Below are 19,792 nucleotides of genomic sequence, written 5' to 3'. Positions count from 1 at the left end.
TGATGGGTGTAAAAATGCAGATTAAGGGCTGGTAATATTATAATAAGACCCCCTTCCTATGTCGGAAGGGGAGCGAAAGAGCTCAAGCTCTTGGAAAGACAACATGACTTTGGTCTTATACCACGTGTGACATGTTCATTTATTGAAACGCAACGGCATTTGTCATTTTTGTTTTTCACATCCATACTGTCTTTTGCATGATATAAATCATCATCTGCTAGGTGATGTATCTGAGAAATCTGGAGCTGGAACTGGGGAAGGACTACACAGTCAACTGGGAGGCCAAACACCCAAAAACTCGGCAATTCGACTGTTACCCTGAAGCGGGTTCGGATCAGGCCAAATGTGAAGCCCGCGGCTGCATCTGGGAGGTCAGAGAGCGAAGACATTCAATATTCAAAGACATTGTTTGAGCTGAAGTGTGTCTTTCCTGTTACTGTTATAACGTGATTCAACATCTGCTCCAAATGTTTTTATCATCTTTCATAGCCTTCAAGTATTCCCAACGCGCCCTGGTGTTATTACGCCGAGACCCACGGCTACGTCACCAGCAACATTGTTGAAACAGCAAGCGGCATCATTGTAGATATAGAGCGCAATACCGATTTCCCAATTCAACGCTCCCAATCTCGAGACATCAACAAGCTCCGTGTGGAAATCACATTCCTGAGTGGAAAAAGCCTGCGCTGGAAGGTATGCTTTTCTAAATGTAGGCTTTAGACCAGTGGTTCCCAAACCTGTCCTGCCGGCACCCCAACACTGCACGTTTTCTTTGTCTCCCTAATCAAACACACCTGATTGAACTCATCAGCTCATTATCACATGGGTTAATGAGCTGATGAGTTGAATCAGGTGTGTTTGATTAGGGAGACAAAGAAAATGTGCAGTGTTGGGGTGCCGGCAGGACAGGTTTGGGAACCACTGCTTTAGACCAATACAATGAGTTAATATACCATTTACATTCATGCATTTGGCAGATGCTTTGGTCCCAGTTTATATTAAGTGGCTTTAAGTACTGTCAGGTCCGGGTTGAGGAAGGAGACAAGCCAAATGAAGTACCAAAATAACAAAGGTTTATTAACAGGAGGTAACTAAAAACAAACAAGAAACAGTGTGCTGGTGCACAAACAATAACCGACAAAGACTGAACAGAGAGAACTAAATACAGACACTAATGAACTATAACGAGGTGAGGACAGGTGACACGGATGATGAAGACGATGAACAGGTGGGTAATTGAGGGAGTGAGTTCAGGTGTGGAGACAAGGAGGATTCTGGGAAGTGTAATGAACAGGACGATGACAGACGGTGAATGTGACAAGTACTATGTACAATGTACTTATTGTTTTCATGTTGTATTGTAAAACACTATTGAGATGGTATACGGGTAAGGTTAGGGACAGGTGTGCGTGGTATGAGTAGGTTTAAGGGTGGGTTAAGGTGTAAGGGAAGGGTCAACAGTGTAATTACAAATGTAATTACATACATCAATTACAGCTGAAAGCAGGTATTTTCAAAATATAAGTACAATGTAAAAACATGTATGTACACAATAAGTAAGTAAAATGTATGTACTAGGGATGGGGAAATGAAGCCTCATGAATCTCTGAGGCTTTCCCCTGACTGTTCCGGGAAAAGATTCAAAGCTTCGAGAGTGTCGAGAACAGCGGCGAGAACAGCGCCATCTGGTGCTTATTTAAAATAAAGCAGCCAGAAGCCTGTGTTAGAAGCTCTGGCAGATGAAGCAACCACAACACACTCCATAGTTTCAATGTTATGTGCACAAATAAAAGCCTTACATGTTTGTGTTTGATTTGTTCATTAAAAAAAATTCATTTTCCCATTAAAGTGTGACAATAAAATATAATAGCTTATAAGTTTATATGATTCAATAAAATTTAATGTAGGCCTACTCTCTCTCTCTCTCTCTCTCTCTCTCTCTCTCTCTCTCTACATACACACACACACACACACACACACAATGAATAAGGACATTGTCTGATAGGATCATCTGTTATTAAATGTCAATATCAATAATTGAAAATATCAACCAGACTGAGGCAACAATGACTCGTTAAATACGATCTGAAGTTCGAGCCTTCTGACACCCGAAGCGAAACACGCACGTGACTGGACAGAAAGTGAGGCTTCGTTTGTCATCGATCACGTGACTCTAGTAAACCAATACACGCATCGATACGGGGCTTCACTAGAAATTGTGTCGCTTATGTGATACGCGCATCGAAGCTTCAGTGTCATATGTAACATCACTAGTATGTACACATTGTACCAAATTATTAATTTCAGTGTAAGTACTTAGTACTTAAAGCCACTTAATATAAAGTTGCTTTAATCCAAGCAACTTACGTTGCATTTAAGGTATACTTTGTTAATGCGTTCTCTTGGGAACCCATAACCTTGGTGTTACTAGCACCATTCTCTAATGATGATTTTAAGAATCAGGAATTAAGTAAATAGATGAATACATTTAGGACTGGAATCAAGAGTACAACTGATTTTGGTCCTATTGATCTAGATCTTTGACCCAGCCAACGCTCGCTTCGAGGTCCCCGTTCCCCTCGAGCTGCCGGCCACACCAGAAACTGAGGAAAACAACAGACTGTACAGGGTTCAGATCCAGAACAAGCCATTCGGGATCCAAGTCATCAGAAAGAGCTCGGAAGAAATCATGTGAGTAATACACCTCAATTACTCTGATAACATGCTGCGCCAGAGCGCTCTTTAAATAACAAAATACTGCGCCATTTAGAGCAGGTTTCAGTTGGTCAATGGCTAATGGTCTATTTCCGTTCCTCAAAATAGCAATGCGTTATCAATGCGCCTGAACACACACCTCGTTTTCAGACCAGCAGCCCATGGGTGAACGAATGGGCACAAATGCATTTGCTATTTAAACAACATGTTGTAGGACATGAAAAATGAAAACTGCGTCGGGCTGAAACTAGCAAAAAACACTGCGTCGCACATGGGGCTGCATTGTGCCGTGTGTATGATAGGGCCCTATAACTTAAATACGAGACAAATGAGGGTATTTAACGACAATGTGATTAATTATTGAATCTCCATGACACCTCGTAAGTGGCAAAGGAAAATAGGAACTAGGAACTAATACAACCTAAAACTCCATGAAAGTGGACAGAGGTAACTAAAAAAAAGTCTGAGACGGACATATGTCATTTACTTTCATGCATTTTGCAGACGGATTGCATTCAAGGTATACTTTTTATCAACTGAATCTAATATTTGAGTTAAAATTAATTGATATTTTTATATGTTAAATAAAATGCATTAAATATAAATAAATATATAGGACCATTAAGCACAGTTTCCCTTCTTAATATAAGGAACTTATTTATCAGTGTTCTCAAAGTTCTGTTAAATCTCTTTTCCTCTAGATGGGACTCTGCTGTGCCAGGGTTCACATTCTCCGATCAGTTCCTTCAGATCTCCACACGCCTCCCCTCAAACTATGTCTATGGTGTTGGTGAAACCGAGCACCCCAGCTACAATCATGACCTCAACTTTCACACATACGGCCTGTTTGCCAAAGACCAGCCTCCAGGGGTGAGTGTCCGAACCAGTGCTGATGTTTTACAAGCCTGATATATAATGTCATCTGCACTTCACAAACGGCTGATTCATTCAGGAATGAAGTAAATGATATTGCGTCTCATATTGCACGTATTGCTTGTTATTTTATTGCTTATACAGGGGTATTTTTGCCCTGATATCTTCAATTTTAGGGTCATTCTGCTTTCTGTAGGCTTCAGAGAAATGGGATTTGCATTGTTCTTAAGCCAAATAAAAATCTCTCATTGACACTACATTGTCTGGAGCAGAACTGAAATCACATCACAAATTCAAACTCTGATCTCTTTCTGCCCATCTGTAGTATAAACTGAACAGTTATGGAGTCCATCCCTTCTACATGGGTCTGGAGAAATCAAAAAACGCTCATGGCGTCCTCCTGCTCAACAGCAATGCCATGGGTGAGTACAAACACACACTAAACATGTGTGACCCACCGGACACAACCTGTGCTGAATGCTGTAAGAGTAACCCAAAACGTAAAACTTTTGATATGTTTTGGCCGTTCGTTTACACGACAACTGCGCTTTGGGTGCCTGAAAACACGAAGTTCTTAAAACAGGTTTCAAAGTGAAAGTTTTTGAAACCGACATCGTTGTAGACAACAAAAACTTGAATCTCTGAATGCTTAGACACACTGTCTCGAGGACTTTATTTTCTTATTAAATTTATTTGTTTTGGAATCTCTTGACTCATCTTAATCTTTGGACTTTTAGTATCGTGACAGAATAACCGACCTCAAAATGGAAATGGCAGCTCAGTTGGCTGCTATTGCCCAAAAGGGACTTACTTTTTGGGATTTTACCGTGGAATTCTGCCGCCACTAATTACGATGATTAGATGCTAAAATCCCTGTTTTGGACCGGGGAGAATTACCACTAGTCTGTAGACCTCCCAGACATCAAAGGACCTAGCTGGAAGGGAGGCCATTATCAGATGTCTGGAGAGAGTTTACCCTCGATCCATCCTACCACACGACCCAGCGCCTAGCTCGCAACAACCCCTAACTCGCAATGCCCCCAGTGATGGAGCTGCCAGTGCTACAAAATGCACCCAAGCCTAACATCGACTCAGAGTCTGAGCACCACGAGTCTAACCTGGGGGGTTCCCTGTCCACACCCCACCGGAGTGAGTGAGTGCACTCTGAACTCTGTGGGTAAAATTCTGGAAATTGGAGAGGACTGTTCTCTGCCCTGTTAATCCCTTCCTTCTCAGAAGTACCGTCTTTAGATTGGCTGGTCCCGCCTCCTCTTCCGGATTCAGCCCAGTCTCCATCATTTCCAGTCAGTTTTGTCGTCATCCTCTTCCTGCTATCTGCGGCATGGATTCACCAACTGGACTGGGGGATCCCCTGGCTCCTCTGATCTCATATCTCAACCTCGGCCCATCACCCCATTGTCCTGACTCTTCTGCCTCCACTCCTTCCTCCCAGGGCATCACTGGGGACCATCGGGCTCACGACTCCACAGGGCCCTTTTGGCCAACCAGCTCCACCTAGGTCAGACATCTCCAGCTCATCACCATGGACATGTGAAATGTCTGCTGCGCTCCAATTCTCCACCCCTTCGGCTCAGTCTGGCTCCGCTTTCCCTCAGGCTCAGCGTCAGTCCTCAGTCGCACTGGTTCCGTTGCAACCCCAGTTCCACCTCAGGGGTTGTGGTTGCAGCTCAGTCGCACAAAAGCAGTCTGCCCCCAAAGCCTGAGATGTCGCCCGGTTCCAGCAACGCACCGTCTGCATCCAGGTCTCCACCTCCATCGGCTCCGCCACCGTCGCTCGTCCCCGGTCACTCCCGTTTCCCTGCCTGCCTGCTCCCATCCCTTCACCAACTCCTCGTCCACCTCTGCCATACTACGGTGCGAGGACATGCCTTCTCGGAGGGGGGCATAAAGTCACACTTATTTAGTTATCTTGTCTTACTTTCATTTTCATGGGCTTTTAGTTTGCTCAGCATTGTTTCTTGTTTCCACTTGTTTGTTACTATGGTTACTGATTAATTTGAGCACACCTGTTATTATTCTGGGCTGAGTTTCCCGAAACCTTCTTAACGCTACGTCGTTCTTAAGTTACACCTTAAGCTGTACCTTATGGATAATACGTGTTTCCCGAAACGTTCTTAGTTAAGTATACCTTCTGTAAGTCATACTTTCGGAAGGTTGGTCTGGACCACTCTTAGCTTTACCTTATCACTGTTGCAGGTCTATATGAATATAATTCTGAAGTTTTAATACACACAGACAGTGTTCAGTTAGGCTAATTCAAGTGTTTTCATGCAAATAATAAAATTGTCATTACACTGATTGTTGTTAGAATTTTAATTATATTATTATATATAATGAAATTTGATAAATGTATTTTAATAAAAGAGCGCTTTTAAAGGCCAGTGAAAGCAAAGGCTACTGTCAGTTAAGTCCTATTCGGACGCTGATATTGTTTCTCATGGGCTCGTCCGGTATTTTTAACATTTACATGGGTAAGTCGGTGATTTTAGTGCCGTCCGAATCCATAATATCAGTGTTTTTTTCTCACCCAACCCGCGTAAACATCCCTGGCCAAATTAGTACTGTTTTTTGACGAACAGGTCGTGTGTTAATTTAATTGCCGTCTGAATCCACATCTCTGCGTTTTCAAGAAGAGATTCAAAATTCACTGTTTAAATCCTTTTTGATCACTGCCGAGCACCGTACGTGACGTACACTTTTATTACTGAAATGCTTGAAAGTATTTACAAGAACAATATTTCATCGCAGCTCCACCTCAGCGAACAAAAATGTGAAAGAGAAGAAAGCACATGAAAATTTAAATGGTTATTATGGCAGCAATATATTATACAATTTAAAAATATGTAGGCAATGCTATTATAGGCTATTATAGTTTGGATTACTTTTTATAATATCCCATGAGTCCTAATATTTCAACTATTTCTAAAGTGCTTTTTTTATAAAGAACACCGCTTTCTCAGATAAACAGCCCTTGCACGAGAGAATAATTGATTCTCGAGTCATCGATATCAGCAGATTCAGCACCATCGCCACGGACAGCACCCGGTAACGTCGCACGTAAGAAGGTATATCTTAAGCAGCTTCCTAAGGTATAGTTCGGGGAACACGCCTAGAAATGGTATACCTTCAGTTAAGTTATACCTTAAGAGTCTTCGTAGCGCGCTAAGAGACAACGTTATCGGGAAACTCAGCCCTGTTCATTATATGTGTAGATTTAAGTTCCTCTGAGTTCTCAGTTCACTGTCAGTTATTGTTACTGTTAGCGCTTATGCTTAGACGCATTGTCTCGTGGACTTGGATTATCTGAGTTTATTTTCTTATTAAATTCATTTGTTTGCTTTTAGTATCGTGACTTTTAGTATTGTGACAGTGTCACATGGATGATGTCATCCTTTTCTAATTTTTTTGCTTGTTTTGCTCTTAGATGTGACCATCCTGCCGACTCCAGCTCTGACCTACCGCACCATCGGAGGAATCTTGGACTTCTACATGGTGATGGGACCCACTCCAGAAGTTGTGGTTCAACAGTACACTGAGGTGTGTGTGTGTGTGTGTGCAGTGCTGGGGGGCCTTCAGGAATGTGGTTGGGAACCACCATCTTAAGCCACTTGAATATATATGTTCTAAAATGTATGTGCATCAAATGTAAAATATTTATCTCTTGGTTTTGTTTGACAGATGATCGGCCGCCCGGTTCTTCCAGCCTATTGGTCGCTTGGATTCCAGCTTTGTCGCTACGGCTACGCCAATGATGCGGAGATCGCAGATCTTTACAATGACATGAAAGCTGCTAAAATTCCTTATGTAAGCGACCTCATCTTTTACACTTCTGATGTCTTTGGTCATTAAATGTAATGATCATAATATTTGACCTTTTATCCCTCATAGGATGTTCAATATGCAGACATTGACTACATGGAGAGGCAGATGGACTTTACGCTGGACAAAGAGAACTTCAAGGGAATGCCTGCTCTGGTGGACCGCATGAGGGCTGAGGGGATGCGCTATATCTTCATTTTGGTACCAACAATTCTTAATTACTGTTGTTTCCATAAAAGGGTAAAAGATGTTGTAATGAGAACAGAGCTTATAAATATAGGTGGATGTAGTCTGACATCAGTATGGCCAGAAACATGCAGTGAAGTGTATTCTGTAGCAAAACTACATGCTTTATTTGTTTGTGTGCTTCAGGACCCGGCTATAGCAGCCAATGAGACTAAAGGCTCCTACCCTGCGTTTGATACCGGGATTGAAAAAGACGTTTTCATCAAATGGCCTCCTAAGCTCAGCGATGACATTGTGTGGGGAAAGGTATGACAAACGCAAAGAGAAAGAGCAGCATATATTGATGTATACTGAGTCAATAACTCATAGTTTTGTTGACAGTCTAGTTTTCTCTGCTCTGCGGCACAAGTTTGGGGTTCATTATCCTGAGATGTCATTATTATGTTTTGTTATGCTACATTCTCCAGGTCCTAAAATGGAATTTTCCCAACTCCTACTTGGAAATAACAACTGAAAGGCAAATTAATCAACCCATACTTCAGTCAGAAGTTTCATTTGATGATGAATGAAGCAGAATTCAGAATTCTGTTGATTATTTTTAAATGTGGCGGAAGAATTCAGATTTAGAGTTTTGGGTTAAATGAGGTTAAAGTGGGAAACTTCATCTGGAGCGCAACATTAGTTGAAGAGATTTATTTATTTATTTTTTTTGGAGGATTTTGATTAGAGAACCTGTTCATCTGATGTTTTGCATGACGTGGACATGTACTGAAAGCAGGAATGATTCTGAACCCCTGATTTTAGCGGTTGATTCGCTCTCATAGGTGTGGCCTGATTATCCCAATGTGGATGTGGACAATTCTTTGGACTGGGATACTCAAGTAAAGGTAACTGCCTCTTTCTCTCTTGTTCCATTTTTATTATTTTTCTATATCGCTTTCTTTCTATTTCTATCACTCTTTAATCAGAGAACCGGACACCTTTTCTTTTGCTCCCCATATTCAAGTTTATTCATACTGAAATCATCAGTACGATGGGGAGTCAAGCGAGATGAGTGTGATATCATAGATACTATCAACCAGTCAGTATGTAGAAGACACACCATCAGCCAATGAGCACATACTAGTGCTATGCTGTGGTAAACAAACTCAAATTCAGCCAATCAGAATAGATAAGAAGTACATTACTGTTTAAACAAATGAGCGAACATGCAATCTACATGTAGAAATGGTTAAAGCATCGTGTCCAACCTAATGTTTCTTTCATTTAAACTTTCAGCTGTTCCGAGCGTTCGTGGCGTTCCCTGATTTCTTCAAGAAAAGTACAGCAGAGTGGTGGGGAGAGCAGATTAAAGACTATTACAACAACGTCATGAAGTTTGATGGACTTTGGATTGTGAGTGCTTTGTTTTTGTCATTTTTCATGTTGGAGTGAAAAGTAAAGCAATTTTATGAATTAAAATTGTACAAGATGTTCTTTGAGGACATCTGTGCTATTACACGCCTTTGTTGCTCTTAAAACAACACGTCCTTAATAATTAAATTCCTCCAAAATTGAGGAAAATGATAAGAATGTTGTTGAAATCTTAACAAAGATGTTGATTCATGAATACATCTTACTTGTCAGAGTCATGTTGAGCTGTGCAAGAACAAGTGAATGTTTAGCATAGCCACACCCCATTTCTACACTCATTTGTATATCATCACAGTTATTCCCTTTGGATTGATTGGATGATAATACTGTCATTGTGTTTTGCTTTCTGAAGGACATGAATGAGCCGGCCAGTTTTGTGCATGGCACCGTCGGAGAGAAGTGTTTAGGGGATCAAACTTTGGAAAATCCTCCATACATGCCCCGTAAGTTCTTATGAGCGGATCCTGGCTTGAATACTTGGCTCCAGAGATTTTACAACACCATAGTCAACATTTACTAGGCCTGCTCCTGACTGAAGATTTTTCTAGTCGACCAGTAGTCGTTCATTTAAACCATTAGTTGACTAAGCGCATGCTTATATTAATTTAATTACTTTAATATACCCTGGGAGTGAACTAAACCACAATGAGCCTTTAATATTTTCCGCGCTCTAGCGCACACATAAAGCTTGAAGCAAAGCACTGGCAAAAATAATGACTGTGAATGTGTCAGAAAAAATAGCAAGAATATATTTTGATTATTTATTAATGAACCAGTTTTTTCTGAGTCAGTGTCGGGTGCAAAGATGAAGTTGACAATGCTGACACGTCATCTCTGTAGTATAGCTCATTTATTTAGAGAGGAAACTGAGACGGCAGAAAGCACACCCTGTTTTTTTTGTTTTTACAAAGGCACAATGTTTTCTTGTTATTGTGAGTTTCCTCAAATTAAAATAAATGACTATTTTGAGCGATGTATTACTCTTATCTGTATGACCAAAAATGAGGGAGTATAGTCATCGCGCCGGCGTCTCTGTGTGTGTGTGATCTTTTCCCAGCACTGGAGTCTATGCATAGAGGTCCGAACCATAAGACTATGTGCATGAACAGCGAGCAGATCCTCGATGATGGCACACGCGTCAAGCATTATGATGTCCACAACTTGTACGGATGGTCTCACACCAAACCCACTTATGAGTGAGTTTTCTGTTCCTCCATATTCACTATTTATTTCTTGGTTGTTCTGATATGAGTTTTGATTACTTTGTGTGTTTATCATCATCATTATCAAAGCTTTATTAAAGACTCACATGGTCCAAAACACAAACAGTAACTGACACAAACAATAAGAGACAAATACAAACAAACAAAAAATCACACAATATCACATGTTTACATGTAGGCTAAAACGCCAATGGTTCCACACACTGGAGGAGAACCTGACTGAACTTAGGGCCGGGTTCTTCAGTGTTGAAATTATGCTATGTGTATTTCACAGTGCTTTGCTTAGTACCACTGGAAAGAGAGGAGTGGTTATTACCCGCTCAACATACCCGTCTAGTGGGCGCTGGGCAGGACATTGGCTGGGAGACAACTACTCCAGCTGGGACCAGCTTCTGAAGTCCATCATAGGTATGATGATGATGCTTATTATTTGGTGCTTCTTGGTCTCTACTCAGTGTATAAACTTAATATCTGTATGCATGAAAACCAAAACCTCCCTCCCTCTGTTTCTATCTTTCAGGCATGATGGAGTTCAGCATATTTGGCATCCCTTACGTAAGTGCCTCTCTCGTCCTATTGATCTATCATGTGTGCTTTATTTCCTATCAAATATAGTTAATTTGGGTTACACTAGCATGCAGCCACTACACTGACTCTAGAGTTTATTTATGAATGCTCTGTTTTTACAGAGAACTATATTTGTGTTTCTCTCTATCACTCTCGTTCCAGACCGGCGCTGATATCTGTGGCTTCTTTAACCCTGCCGAATACGAGATGTGCCTGCGCTGGATGCAGCTCGGAGCTTTCTACCCGTTCTCCAGAAACCACAACACCATTGACATGCCAGTAAGAACACACACTCACAGCACCTGTATATGGTCAGATTGAGGATTTCTGGACCAAAAAACTTGATTATCTTATTCTAAGCCTATAGGTATGACATTAGTCTGAATGTATTGTGTCAATGGTCTTTTCCCTTTTAAAAGCTCTCATGTTTTTCAGCACATTATAATATGTTTTAGATCCTTCATCACTGTGCTAATGAAGCTCTTGTGAGAATCCATTCATGTTTTCTTCAGAAGTACTGAATGATGATGATCTGATCTTTGACAGAGGCAGGACCCCGTGGCCTGGGGATCGGAGTTTGCTGCTGTGTCTCGTGATGTGCTGAATATTCGCTACACCCTCCTGCCATACCTGTACACACTGATGTACGAAGCTCACGCTCATGGAAACACTGTGGTCAGACCCCTTCTGCACGAGTGAGTGTTTCTCAAGAGTTCACTCACACACACATGAAAATCACCCAAAACCATTAGCCAGATGTTCAGCAGAACGCTCATGTTGACAGAACATCAACTGTCCCTTTAAGACCTTCGTTCATCTTGTGCTCTTCTCTTTCCCTCAAAATATACACTATATTACCAAAAGCATTGGGACACCCCTCCAAATCGTTGAATTCAGGTGTTCCAATCACTTCCATGGCCACAGGTGTATAAATCAAGCACTAGTGAAAGAATGGGTCGCTCTCAGGAGCTCAGTGAATTCAAGCGTAGGTTTCCATCTAGCTCAAGAACAGTGTGTTAGTGCGTAGAGCAAGACACCAAGACATTTCGGACACTTTCATGCTCCCAACTTTGTGGGAACAGTTTGGCGATGTTCCTGTTCCAACATGACTGCACACCAGTGCACAAAGCAAGGTCCATAAAGACATGGATGAGTGAGTTTGGTGTGGAGGAACTGGACTGTCCTGCACAGAGTCCTGACCTCAACCTGATAGAGCACCTTTGGGATGAATTAGAGCGGAGACTGAGAGCCAGGCCTTCTCGTCCACCATCAGTGCCTTACCTCACTAATGCGCTTCCAGAAGAATGGTGAAAAATTCCCGTAAACACACTCCTAAACTTTGTGGAAAGTGTTCCCAGTAGAGTTGAAACTATTATAGCTGCAAAGGGTGGGCCAACTCCATATTAAACCCTACGGATTAAGAATGGGATGTCATTAAAGTTCATGTGCATGTAAAGGCAGTCGTCCCAAAACTTTTGCCAATATTGTGTATCTTCATCACATTATCTTCAGTCCACCCTCTTGTTTCAATTACATCTCCCCCAAAGCATCATGGGAATGACTAATCAGAACTTGGGCCAGATTCTCTGTGTATTGCTCTTAACCTTAAAAATGATGAGATCATGTTCATGTGCAAAAATCATTTTCTTAAAGTGTTCCAGTGTTGATGAGATCATGTCCAGTGTTGATGAGATCATGTCCAGTGTTGATGAGATCATGTCCAGTGTTGATGAGATCATGTTCTGTATTGCAGGTTTGTCACAGATGAAAACACATGGAAGATCGACAGACAGTTCCTCTGGGGTCCCGCTCTTCTGATCACACCTGCACTGGACCCGGTACTGAACACACACACACAAACACAACTGTGCTCATGCTACACAAACACAACTCAATTGTGTTCACACACACAAACAAACTCCACTGTGTTCACATAAACACAACTCCACTGTGTTCATGCTACAAGTCAGAGTCTTCATTAGTCATTTATGAGTTTTGAGGTTTCTCGGATAAACTTAAATGATGCCCCTGTACTGACACACACGTGTTGTCTGTGTAGTTGTTAATTGCTGTACCATTGGTTTTGTTTTGTAAAGGGTGTTACTGTGGTCAGGGGCTACGTGCCAAACGCTCGCTGGTACGATTACCACACGGTAAGCATTTCATCAGCAAGCATGCCAGATTTCTGTAGCAGGTCAATGAAAGATCAGTCATAAGGCACTCTCTTTTCTGCTGGTGTGTGATTGATCCACCAGGGTGAAGTTGTTGGAGTGCGAGGACAGTTTGTGGATATGGAAACACCATTATGGAAAATTAACCTGCACGTGAGAGGAGGACACATCCTGCCCTGGCAGAAAGCAGAGAGCAACACACACTACAGGTCAAGAAGCTGCCCGCCATCTTTATTAAGACTTCTGACATTTCTCTAGAGTTACATAGGATTTTATTTCCCACTTGCAAAAGGTTTCTTGCTAGACAAACAGTCCATTTTCTTTTACATATCCATATGTGGAATATCTCTATCTGTGTGTCTTTAAGAGTTCACATTGTTGTTCATCAAGAAGACCAAGTTTCTGATTACTGAATATTAAAGAACCCATATTATGCTTTTTCAGATATTCCCTTTCATGCAGTGTGTAATAGAGCTCTTTGTGAATGTAAAAATGTCTGCAAAGTTTAAAGATCAAAGTGCAGATAAAATAAGTTTTTGACATCCTAAAATAAAGAAGCGATTCTGCTGTTTTCTGCTGACAAAGCAAATACACTTTGATGAGATTGATACAGTAACCCACACCATAATTTCTGTTCATATCACCAGAGCCCGTCTACGGAGAGCCTGCCCACTCCCTATTAAGTCCTATTGTACCGAATTTTGGTTGTAGTTCCACCAGAGTTCCACTGGGGGTGATCCCCCATGAGTGCAAAATGAATGGGAGTCTATGGAGCTAGACGGCTAAATTTGTCTCTTTCACCCGATTGCCGTTGAGTAATCTCAGATTTGATTGTAGGTTTTGCAAGTTCAACATGGGTTATAGGTCGAAAGTTGTATGAACGAGTACTTATGTCCTTTCGATTTCTTACAGGTTGAGTTGTTGTTGCCCATAACACGCTAGCATTCTGCTAATGAACGCTGATTGGTCAGTGAAGGACTGATTACGACCAGAGATACCGCTTGATGGCATCGTGGCATCCGAAGCGGGACCATAAACAAACAAAACAAAAACTCTTCTAGCACGTGTATTTACCTGTGTCAGCTGTGTTGTCGATGCCTCGAGAGAAAAGAAAGTGCAGAGCGCGAAAGCACCAAAGTGACTGAAGGATTGCCGTAAAGCAGTATCTGGTCGTACGATGTGTATGACGTCATTGACACTTTAAAAGACTTTTTAAAGCAAATAAGTGACTCTAAAAAATCGAACACCCAGCAATGTGTAATTTCTTTCGAATACAACATTCAAATTACTAGACAAAAAATTATATCCTGAGAAAAGTGGATTTTGAGGGGTATATCGCCATAGACCTCCATTCATTCTGCACTCGTCCTGTGAGCGCCCTCATATGGAATCAGAGTGGAACTGCAACCAGTTCAGAAGCCGGAAGTGTACCGAGACTGAAACTTCTCGCCTTATTAGACATTCTCTGATATCACTGTGTATCAAGAGCTGAGATTCAGATAATGAGTGTTTGGTTTCTGACCAATCACAGCAGACTGGGCCATCTGACCAATCAGAGCAGAGCAGCTGTCAGAGAGGCGGAGTTTAGAGCCTGAATCCTTGATTGAAGCGTTTCAGACACTGAGATGTTGCATGTTATATTGTTATATGAGACTCCAAAACAACACTAGGAACCTTTAAAATATCATAATAGGGACCGTTTAATGTGTTAATGTAGGTGTTAGTGTTGTCACGATACTAGAATTTCTAACTTCGATACGATACCTTGAAAAATATCGATATTCGATACCATTTTCGATACCACGGAGAAAAAAACTGCCACAATATTACGTTTTTTTTTTATTATTTAAAGCTAAATATAACAAGTCTAGAACATGACAATGAGGGATATTTTACATGAACAAAAATGTCCTGAAGTAGTGCACTTGTTCAAAAGCATTAATGCTGGTTAATACATTAACGTTATTTGATGAACAGATTTAAACACAAACGTGTGTGCATTATACGCGGAAACAATACTATTAGTGCTTTTAACAATACAGATTGTGTCAAAGCACTTAACAGTATCAAATTGGAGGATATAGTGTCAGTAATGTATAATAATAAGATAAAACATTAAATTTTCAGTTAAAGGCATTTCATTATTGAATTCAAAGATGTCATTCAATAGCTCAGTTTAGTTTAATTAGTATCTGTGTAATCAAATTGATGATAAGATATGAAGGCAAATTGCAGAATTAAATACTAATTTTTGAATAAAGTTAAATAAGCACAAGTTAATTTACATTTGACCACAGTTAAAATATTTAACATTACTTGTCTAAGATTTCTCAGTCAGATTATATTAACTTTAAGAATTACGGTGAAAAAACGAGACAACACACACTCATATCAACAACAATACTAGGCCATCTTGGTTAATGTTTCAGAAATGTTAAAATGAGAAGAGTTACCAACCTCTCGAAATTATTTATATAGATCCCGGTGTCGGTCTTTCAGGTGCTTAGCTATATTAGGCCCCGATCACACTAACGCGTTTTTCAGGTTCGAAAACGCGAGGCACACAGCACTCATCACACAGAACGAGCAGTGCGCTGCGTTTGTTATGTTGCTCGGCAACCACTGAAACAGCTGTCCTGTCAGTCAAGTAAACGTCAAATCAGCCTTTTATTAACTTTATTTACTTTCTGTTAACGTTGTGGTAGTTACGGTTCGTGAAGTCGTTAAGCTCCTGGTAACCCGCGAGAGCACCACAAGTTTATCCTCCATCATCGCACACTCCGGGCGTTCAAGCAACTAGCTTTCATCATTAAAACGGAAGGCCCGCGAGGCGCAGCAGGCACATAAACAGCGCGCAGAACGCTCGCTGGAAACCAATTGAAAATAGGCGCCTCTCACTGCAAAAAACGCGTCAAGTGTGATCGGCCCCATTCACTTCACTTTTGCTATTTAACCAGAGCGAATGAGACGAGTGCGCGTGTGGTGTTTGTCAACGCGCCTTTGGAGAGAAGTGAAAGCGACAGCTCGGCTAGTATCGATACTTCAGGAAATTAGTATTGGTACCGTTCAGATATTTCAGTATCGATATTTATCGAAATATCGATATTTTTGACAACACTAGTAGGTGTTAATATGTTTAGGGCCAATCTCATTTCTCTGTCTTACCCCTTCCCCTACCCCTTTGTCTGCGTCTTCCCCTTGCCCCTCGATACCGAGTGAAGGGGGGTAGGGGGAAGAACGTTTCTCTAAGAAATGAGACACCACTCGATTACCGTTTGCGTCATCTTCTCTTTCCGCTAGCGGGCTGAGCCTGCTACGTCAACAGAGGCGATACGCGTTGACATAAACAAACGAACAGGTTGTGATATCGATTGCCTGGTCTCTCTTTATCTTTGCACGGTTGTGTGCCATCAGTCAAAGACATTGTTTCATTGTATTTAATGGCGGCGCGGGCGACACCATAGCTAAGCAAAACATTAGCAAACGGCAAATAGCGCGTAGCTGCTAGCTAGAGGTTATTCAAAACAAAAACATTACAATTAAAACCGCTTGAACATTTTATTAAAAGTATCATAAAACACGAGTGTCATTAAACTGCTGAAAATACTCACATTTGTGCGACTCACTTCTGAGAAATTCCTACCCCTCTCTTTCAAGTGTGGTCCTCCGCAAACTTCGTTTCAAGGGCTATGTAGCCCTACGCCTTGGCCCTAGCCCTTAATCAAAATGAGAATTGGGACACCACTTCCCCTCACATGAACGCGCAAAACCGAGGGGAAGGGGTAAGAGTAAGGGGTAAGACAGAGAAATGAGACGCAGCCTTATTCTTGTGACGTCACAACACTAATGTAATGTTCACTGTTTTGTTTTGTGTTTTTTTCTTCTTGTAGTCGTCTGAATCCTCTGGGTCTTCTTGTTGCTCTTGATGATGGAGGTTCAGCACATGGATCCTTGTTCTGGGATGACGGAGAGGGAATTGGTGAGTTATATGTGTGAGTGTGTGTGTGTGTTGGGGGGTTGAGTTCTGAATATGTATCTTTATTTTAGTTTGTACATCATCCTAAACCCTTTTTTCCTTCTTTCTCCTTACAGATACTGTTCAGAACAAGCGTTTCCTCTTGACAACTTTCACTGCGTCTTCGGTACGTTCATTTGTTTTGAAGAAAGCTATGTGTGCAGTTCTTTCAGATTTATTTGGATTGTGTTCATTAAATCCAATAGGGAATACATTTACATTTACATTTATTCATTTAGCTGACGCTTTTTATCCAAAGCGACTTACAATTGCTATATATGTCAGAGGTCGCATGCCTCTGGAGCAACTAGGGGTTAAGTGTCTTGCTCAGGGACACATTGGTGTCTCACAGTGGATTCGAACCCGGGTCTCTCACACCAAAGGCATGTGTCTTATCCATTGCGCCACTACCACCCTATACAAGTGTGTAACGTGTGTGTAACATCTGTGTATTGATATGTGTGTGTGTGTGTGTGTGTGTGTGTGTGTGTGTGTGTGTGTGTGTGTGTGTGTGTAACATCTGTGTGTTGATATGTGTGTGTGTGTTTAACATCTGTGTATTGATTTGTGTGTGTGTAACATCTGTGTGTTTATACATGTGTGTAACATCTGTGTGTTGATCTGTATAGGGTGTTCTGACCAGCATGGTTCCCACAGACGGTCTGGCTGAGGCCGACAGGTTGACTCTGGGTCTGGTGAAGGTGTGGGGTGTAACAGCGCCCGTCACTCGTATTACCATGAGCGTGACTGGACAGCCTGACGTCAACCTGCCATTCACATATAACGCTCAGGTCAGACTCTTCATGCAAACATATACTTCAGTTTCATACTGTCAGAAACACTCATACAAATGACATATAGCATTACATCACTCGCTCAGCAATGAATCCTGTGCAGTGAATCTGCTGATTAAACACATCACAATAATCCACACGTGATCCACACCACTCCAGTCAGTGTCTTGTGGAGAGAAAAGATTAAACAAATCCATCATTAAGACTTTTTAACTTTAAACCATTACATCTGGTTAAAATACGAGTCCATAATAACACTTCTCCCAATGAAAAAGTCGTCTGGTCTGAATCAGGAGAGGAATACTCAATAATTGGATAACTCAATAACAGGAGAGGAATAATCAAGTACCATTTACAAGCCAGAACAGTCCAAAACAAATATGTCTGTGGATGTTGATGTGAGAGGACAACACGTGATGGACTTTTTCACTGGAGGAAGCGTTATTATGGATTATGGACTCAGTGGTTTGAGGTTAAAATGACATATTTTCTCTTCACAAGAGTTTAACTGATGGACTGGAGTGGTGTGGATCACTTGTGGATTATTGTGATGTGTTTTATCAGCAGTTTGGAGTCTCATTCACTGCACAGGATTCATTGCTGAGCAAGTAATGTAATGCTACATTTCTCCAAATCTGTTCCCATGAAGAAACAAACTCATCTACATCTTAGAGGACCTGTACATTTCCAGCACATTTTCATTTTGGGGTGAAATATTCCTTTAAAGCAGATTTGTGTAGTAACTGTTGACCATGAGTGTGCAGATTAGCTTTCATTCTGTCTGATAAACTTCATCATAAACTCTGTCTCTTCCTCTCCCTCAGGTTCAGGAGTTGCAGTTTGATGCAACATCACAATCTCACACCATTGAAAAGCCTTTCACAATCACCTGGAACTAGGCTTAGACTCGGACACCAGTCTACGGAAAGAGCAATCGCATGATTATTTACCTTTATTTACCAATGTAGTAATAAAGCGGTAAATCTAAAGTCAAGAGGATGTGGTTTGTCTTTATTTCTGGTTTAAAATACAGTAGTTGAAAAATACAGTAGTTGAAAAACTATCGCATTCAACATTTTAAGTTAACTCAACTAATCCACTTAAATACTTTAGTTCATCTAATGAGTACCAGGTAATCTTTTGAACTTAAAACTTCTTGTCAAGACAAATAAAAAATAAAAAGAAGTTGAGCCAACTTGAAAAAATAAGACAACATATCTATTGCTTTTTAACGAGAATGAAAGCAATGCTGTGAAGGACAGACATGCATCTCTACAGTGGCTTATAGTTTTTTTTAAATTCAATATTCCGTTTCAATTTTAAAAAGAGGTTTGTATTTAGAAAATGTATAGTTATGATTGTGATATTTGGCTAACAGAAAAATACGATTTCTAAAAATAAATATAATTTTTCTTTTCACATTCATGAAAGCCAAAAATGTAATTTATATGTAAATTAAAAATGATTTATTTGATCAAATAAATCAGGGGTTTTCAACCGTTGCATGTGGTCCGTGACATGCATTCCAGCCTACGTAATTTCACTATTAAAATCACTTTTTTCCATTAAAAAAAAGTTTGTCAGTCAGTAATAAATACATTGGCATTCAGTAAAGTGTCGAACCCATAAAAAGTAGAACCATTGTCCGTTTTACATAAAACAAATCACGACATGACCTTGTGTGAGTGAGTGGCCGTTCACACCAAACGCGAATAGAGCGTCTGGCGGAAGTGATTTTCATGTCAAGTCAATGTAAAGACGCGTTTACGCGCATCTGGAGGTCCTGCGGCGCGAATGAGGCGTTTAGCGCGGCGCGGACGCGTGAATGAGGCGAATTGAGCGTCTGGCGCGATACGCGCGAGTGATCTGAGGGTGGAGAGCGAGAGAGAGAATTCTGATTAGTCGAGAGGATATATTGCGTTTAGGCAAAAAATAGGTTCGGCGCTTATCGCGGTTTGGAAAGAAACTGCATCTTGCAGTACATTTTAAACAAGG

At 41.0% G+C, this 19,792-nt stretch overlaps 1 protein-coding gene across 1 annotated transcript in view; it reads left to right on the top strand.

Annotated features, from left to right (window-relative positions):
• Positions 1 to 18,791, top strand: part of LOC309497882 (sucrase-isomaltase, intestinal-like) — a 50,667-nt gene extending 31,876 nt beyond the window's left edge. Inside the window, exons 25-48 of the mRNA XM_082168279.1 lie at positions 222 to 371; positions 490 to 693; positions 2,537 to 2,691; positions 3,417 to 3,585; positions 3,914 to 4,010; positions 7,034 to 7,146; positions 7,288 to 7,413; positions 7,498 to 7,629; positions 7,801 to 7,920; positions 8,439 to 8,501; positions 8,893 to 9,009; positions 9,380 to 9,470; positions 10,085 to 10,223; positions 10,525 to 10,658; positions 10,771 to 10,805; positions 10,980 to 11,096; positions 11,364 to 11,512; positions 12,571 to 12,655; positions 12,914 to 12,970; positions 13,073 to 13,197; positions 16,879 to 16,967; positions 17,081 to 17,130; positions 17,633 to 17,794; positions 18,622 to 18,791. Coding sequence (XP_082024405.1) covers positions 222 to 371; positions 490 to 693; positions 2,537 to 2,691; positions 3,417 to 3,585; positions 3,914 to 4,010; positions 7,034 to 7,146; positions 7,288 to 7,413; positions 7,498 to 7,629; positions 7,801 to 7,920; positions 8,439 to 8,501; positions 8,893 to 9,009; positions 9,380 to 9,470; positions 10,085 to 10,223; positions 10,525 to 10,658; positions 10,771 to 10,805; positions 10,980 to 11,096; positions 11,364 to 11,512; positions 12,571 to 12,655; positions 12,914 to 12,970; positions 13,073 to 13,197; positions 16,879 to 16,967; positions 17,081 to 17,130; positions 17,633 to 17,794; positions 18,622 to 18,696 — 2,754 coding nt within the window. The 3' untranslated portion in view covers positions 18,697 to 18,791. The remainder of the gene's footprint in view (positions 1 to 221; positions 372 to 489; positions 694 to 2,536; positions 2,692 to 3,416; positions 3,586 to 3,913; positions 4,011 to 7,033; positions 7,147 to 7,287; positions 7,414 to 7,497; positions 7,630 to 7,800; positions 7,921 to 8,438; positions 8,502 to 8,892; positions 9,010 to 9,379; positions 9,471 to 10,084; positions 10,224 to 10,524; positions 10,659 to 10,770; positions 10,806 to 10,979; positions 11,097 to 11,363; positions 11,513 to 12,570; positions 12,656 to 12,913; positions 12,971 to 13,072; positions 13,198 to 16,878; positions 16,968 to 17,080; positions 17,131 to 17,632; positions 17,795 to 18,621) is intronic.
• Positions 18,792 to 19,792: the final 1,001 nt, after the last annotated feature.

This window comes from Leuciscus leuciscus, assembly GCF_965113295.1.
Source record: "Leuciscus leuciscus genome assembly, chromosome: 1".
Taxonomy (NCBI): Eukaryota; Metazoa; Chordata; class Actinopteri; order Cypriniformes; family Leuciscidae; genus Leuciscus; species Leuciscus leuciscus.
The sequence above is the reverse complement of the archived record's forward strand: the minus strand, read 5'-3'. Positions and strand labels throughout refer to the sequence as shown.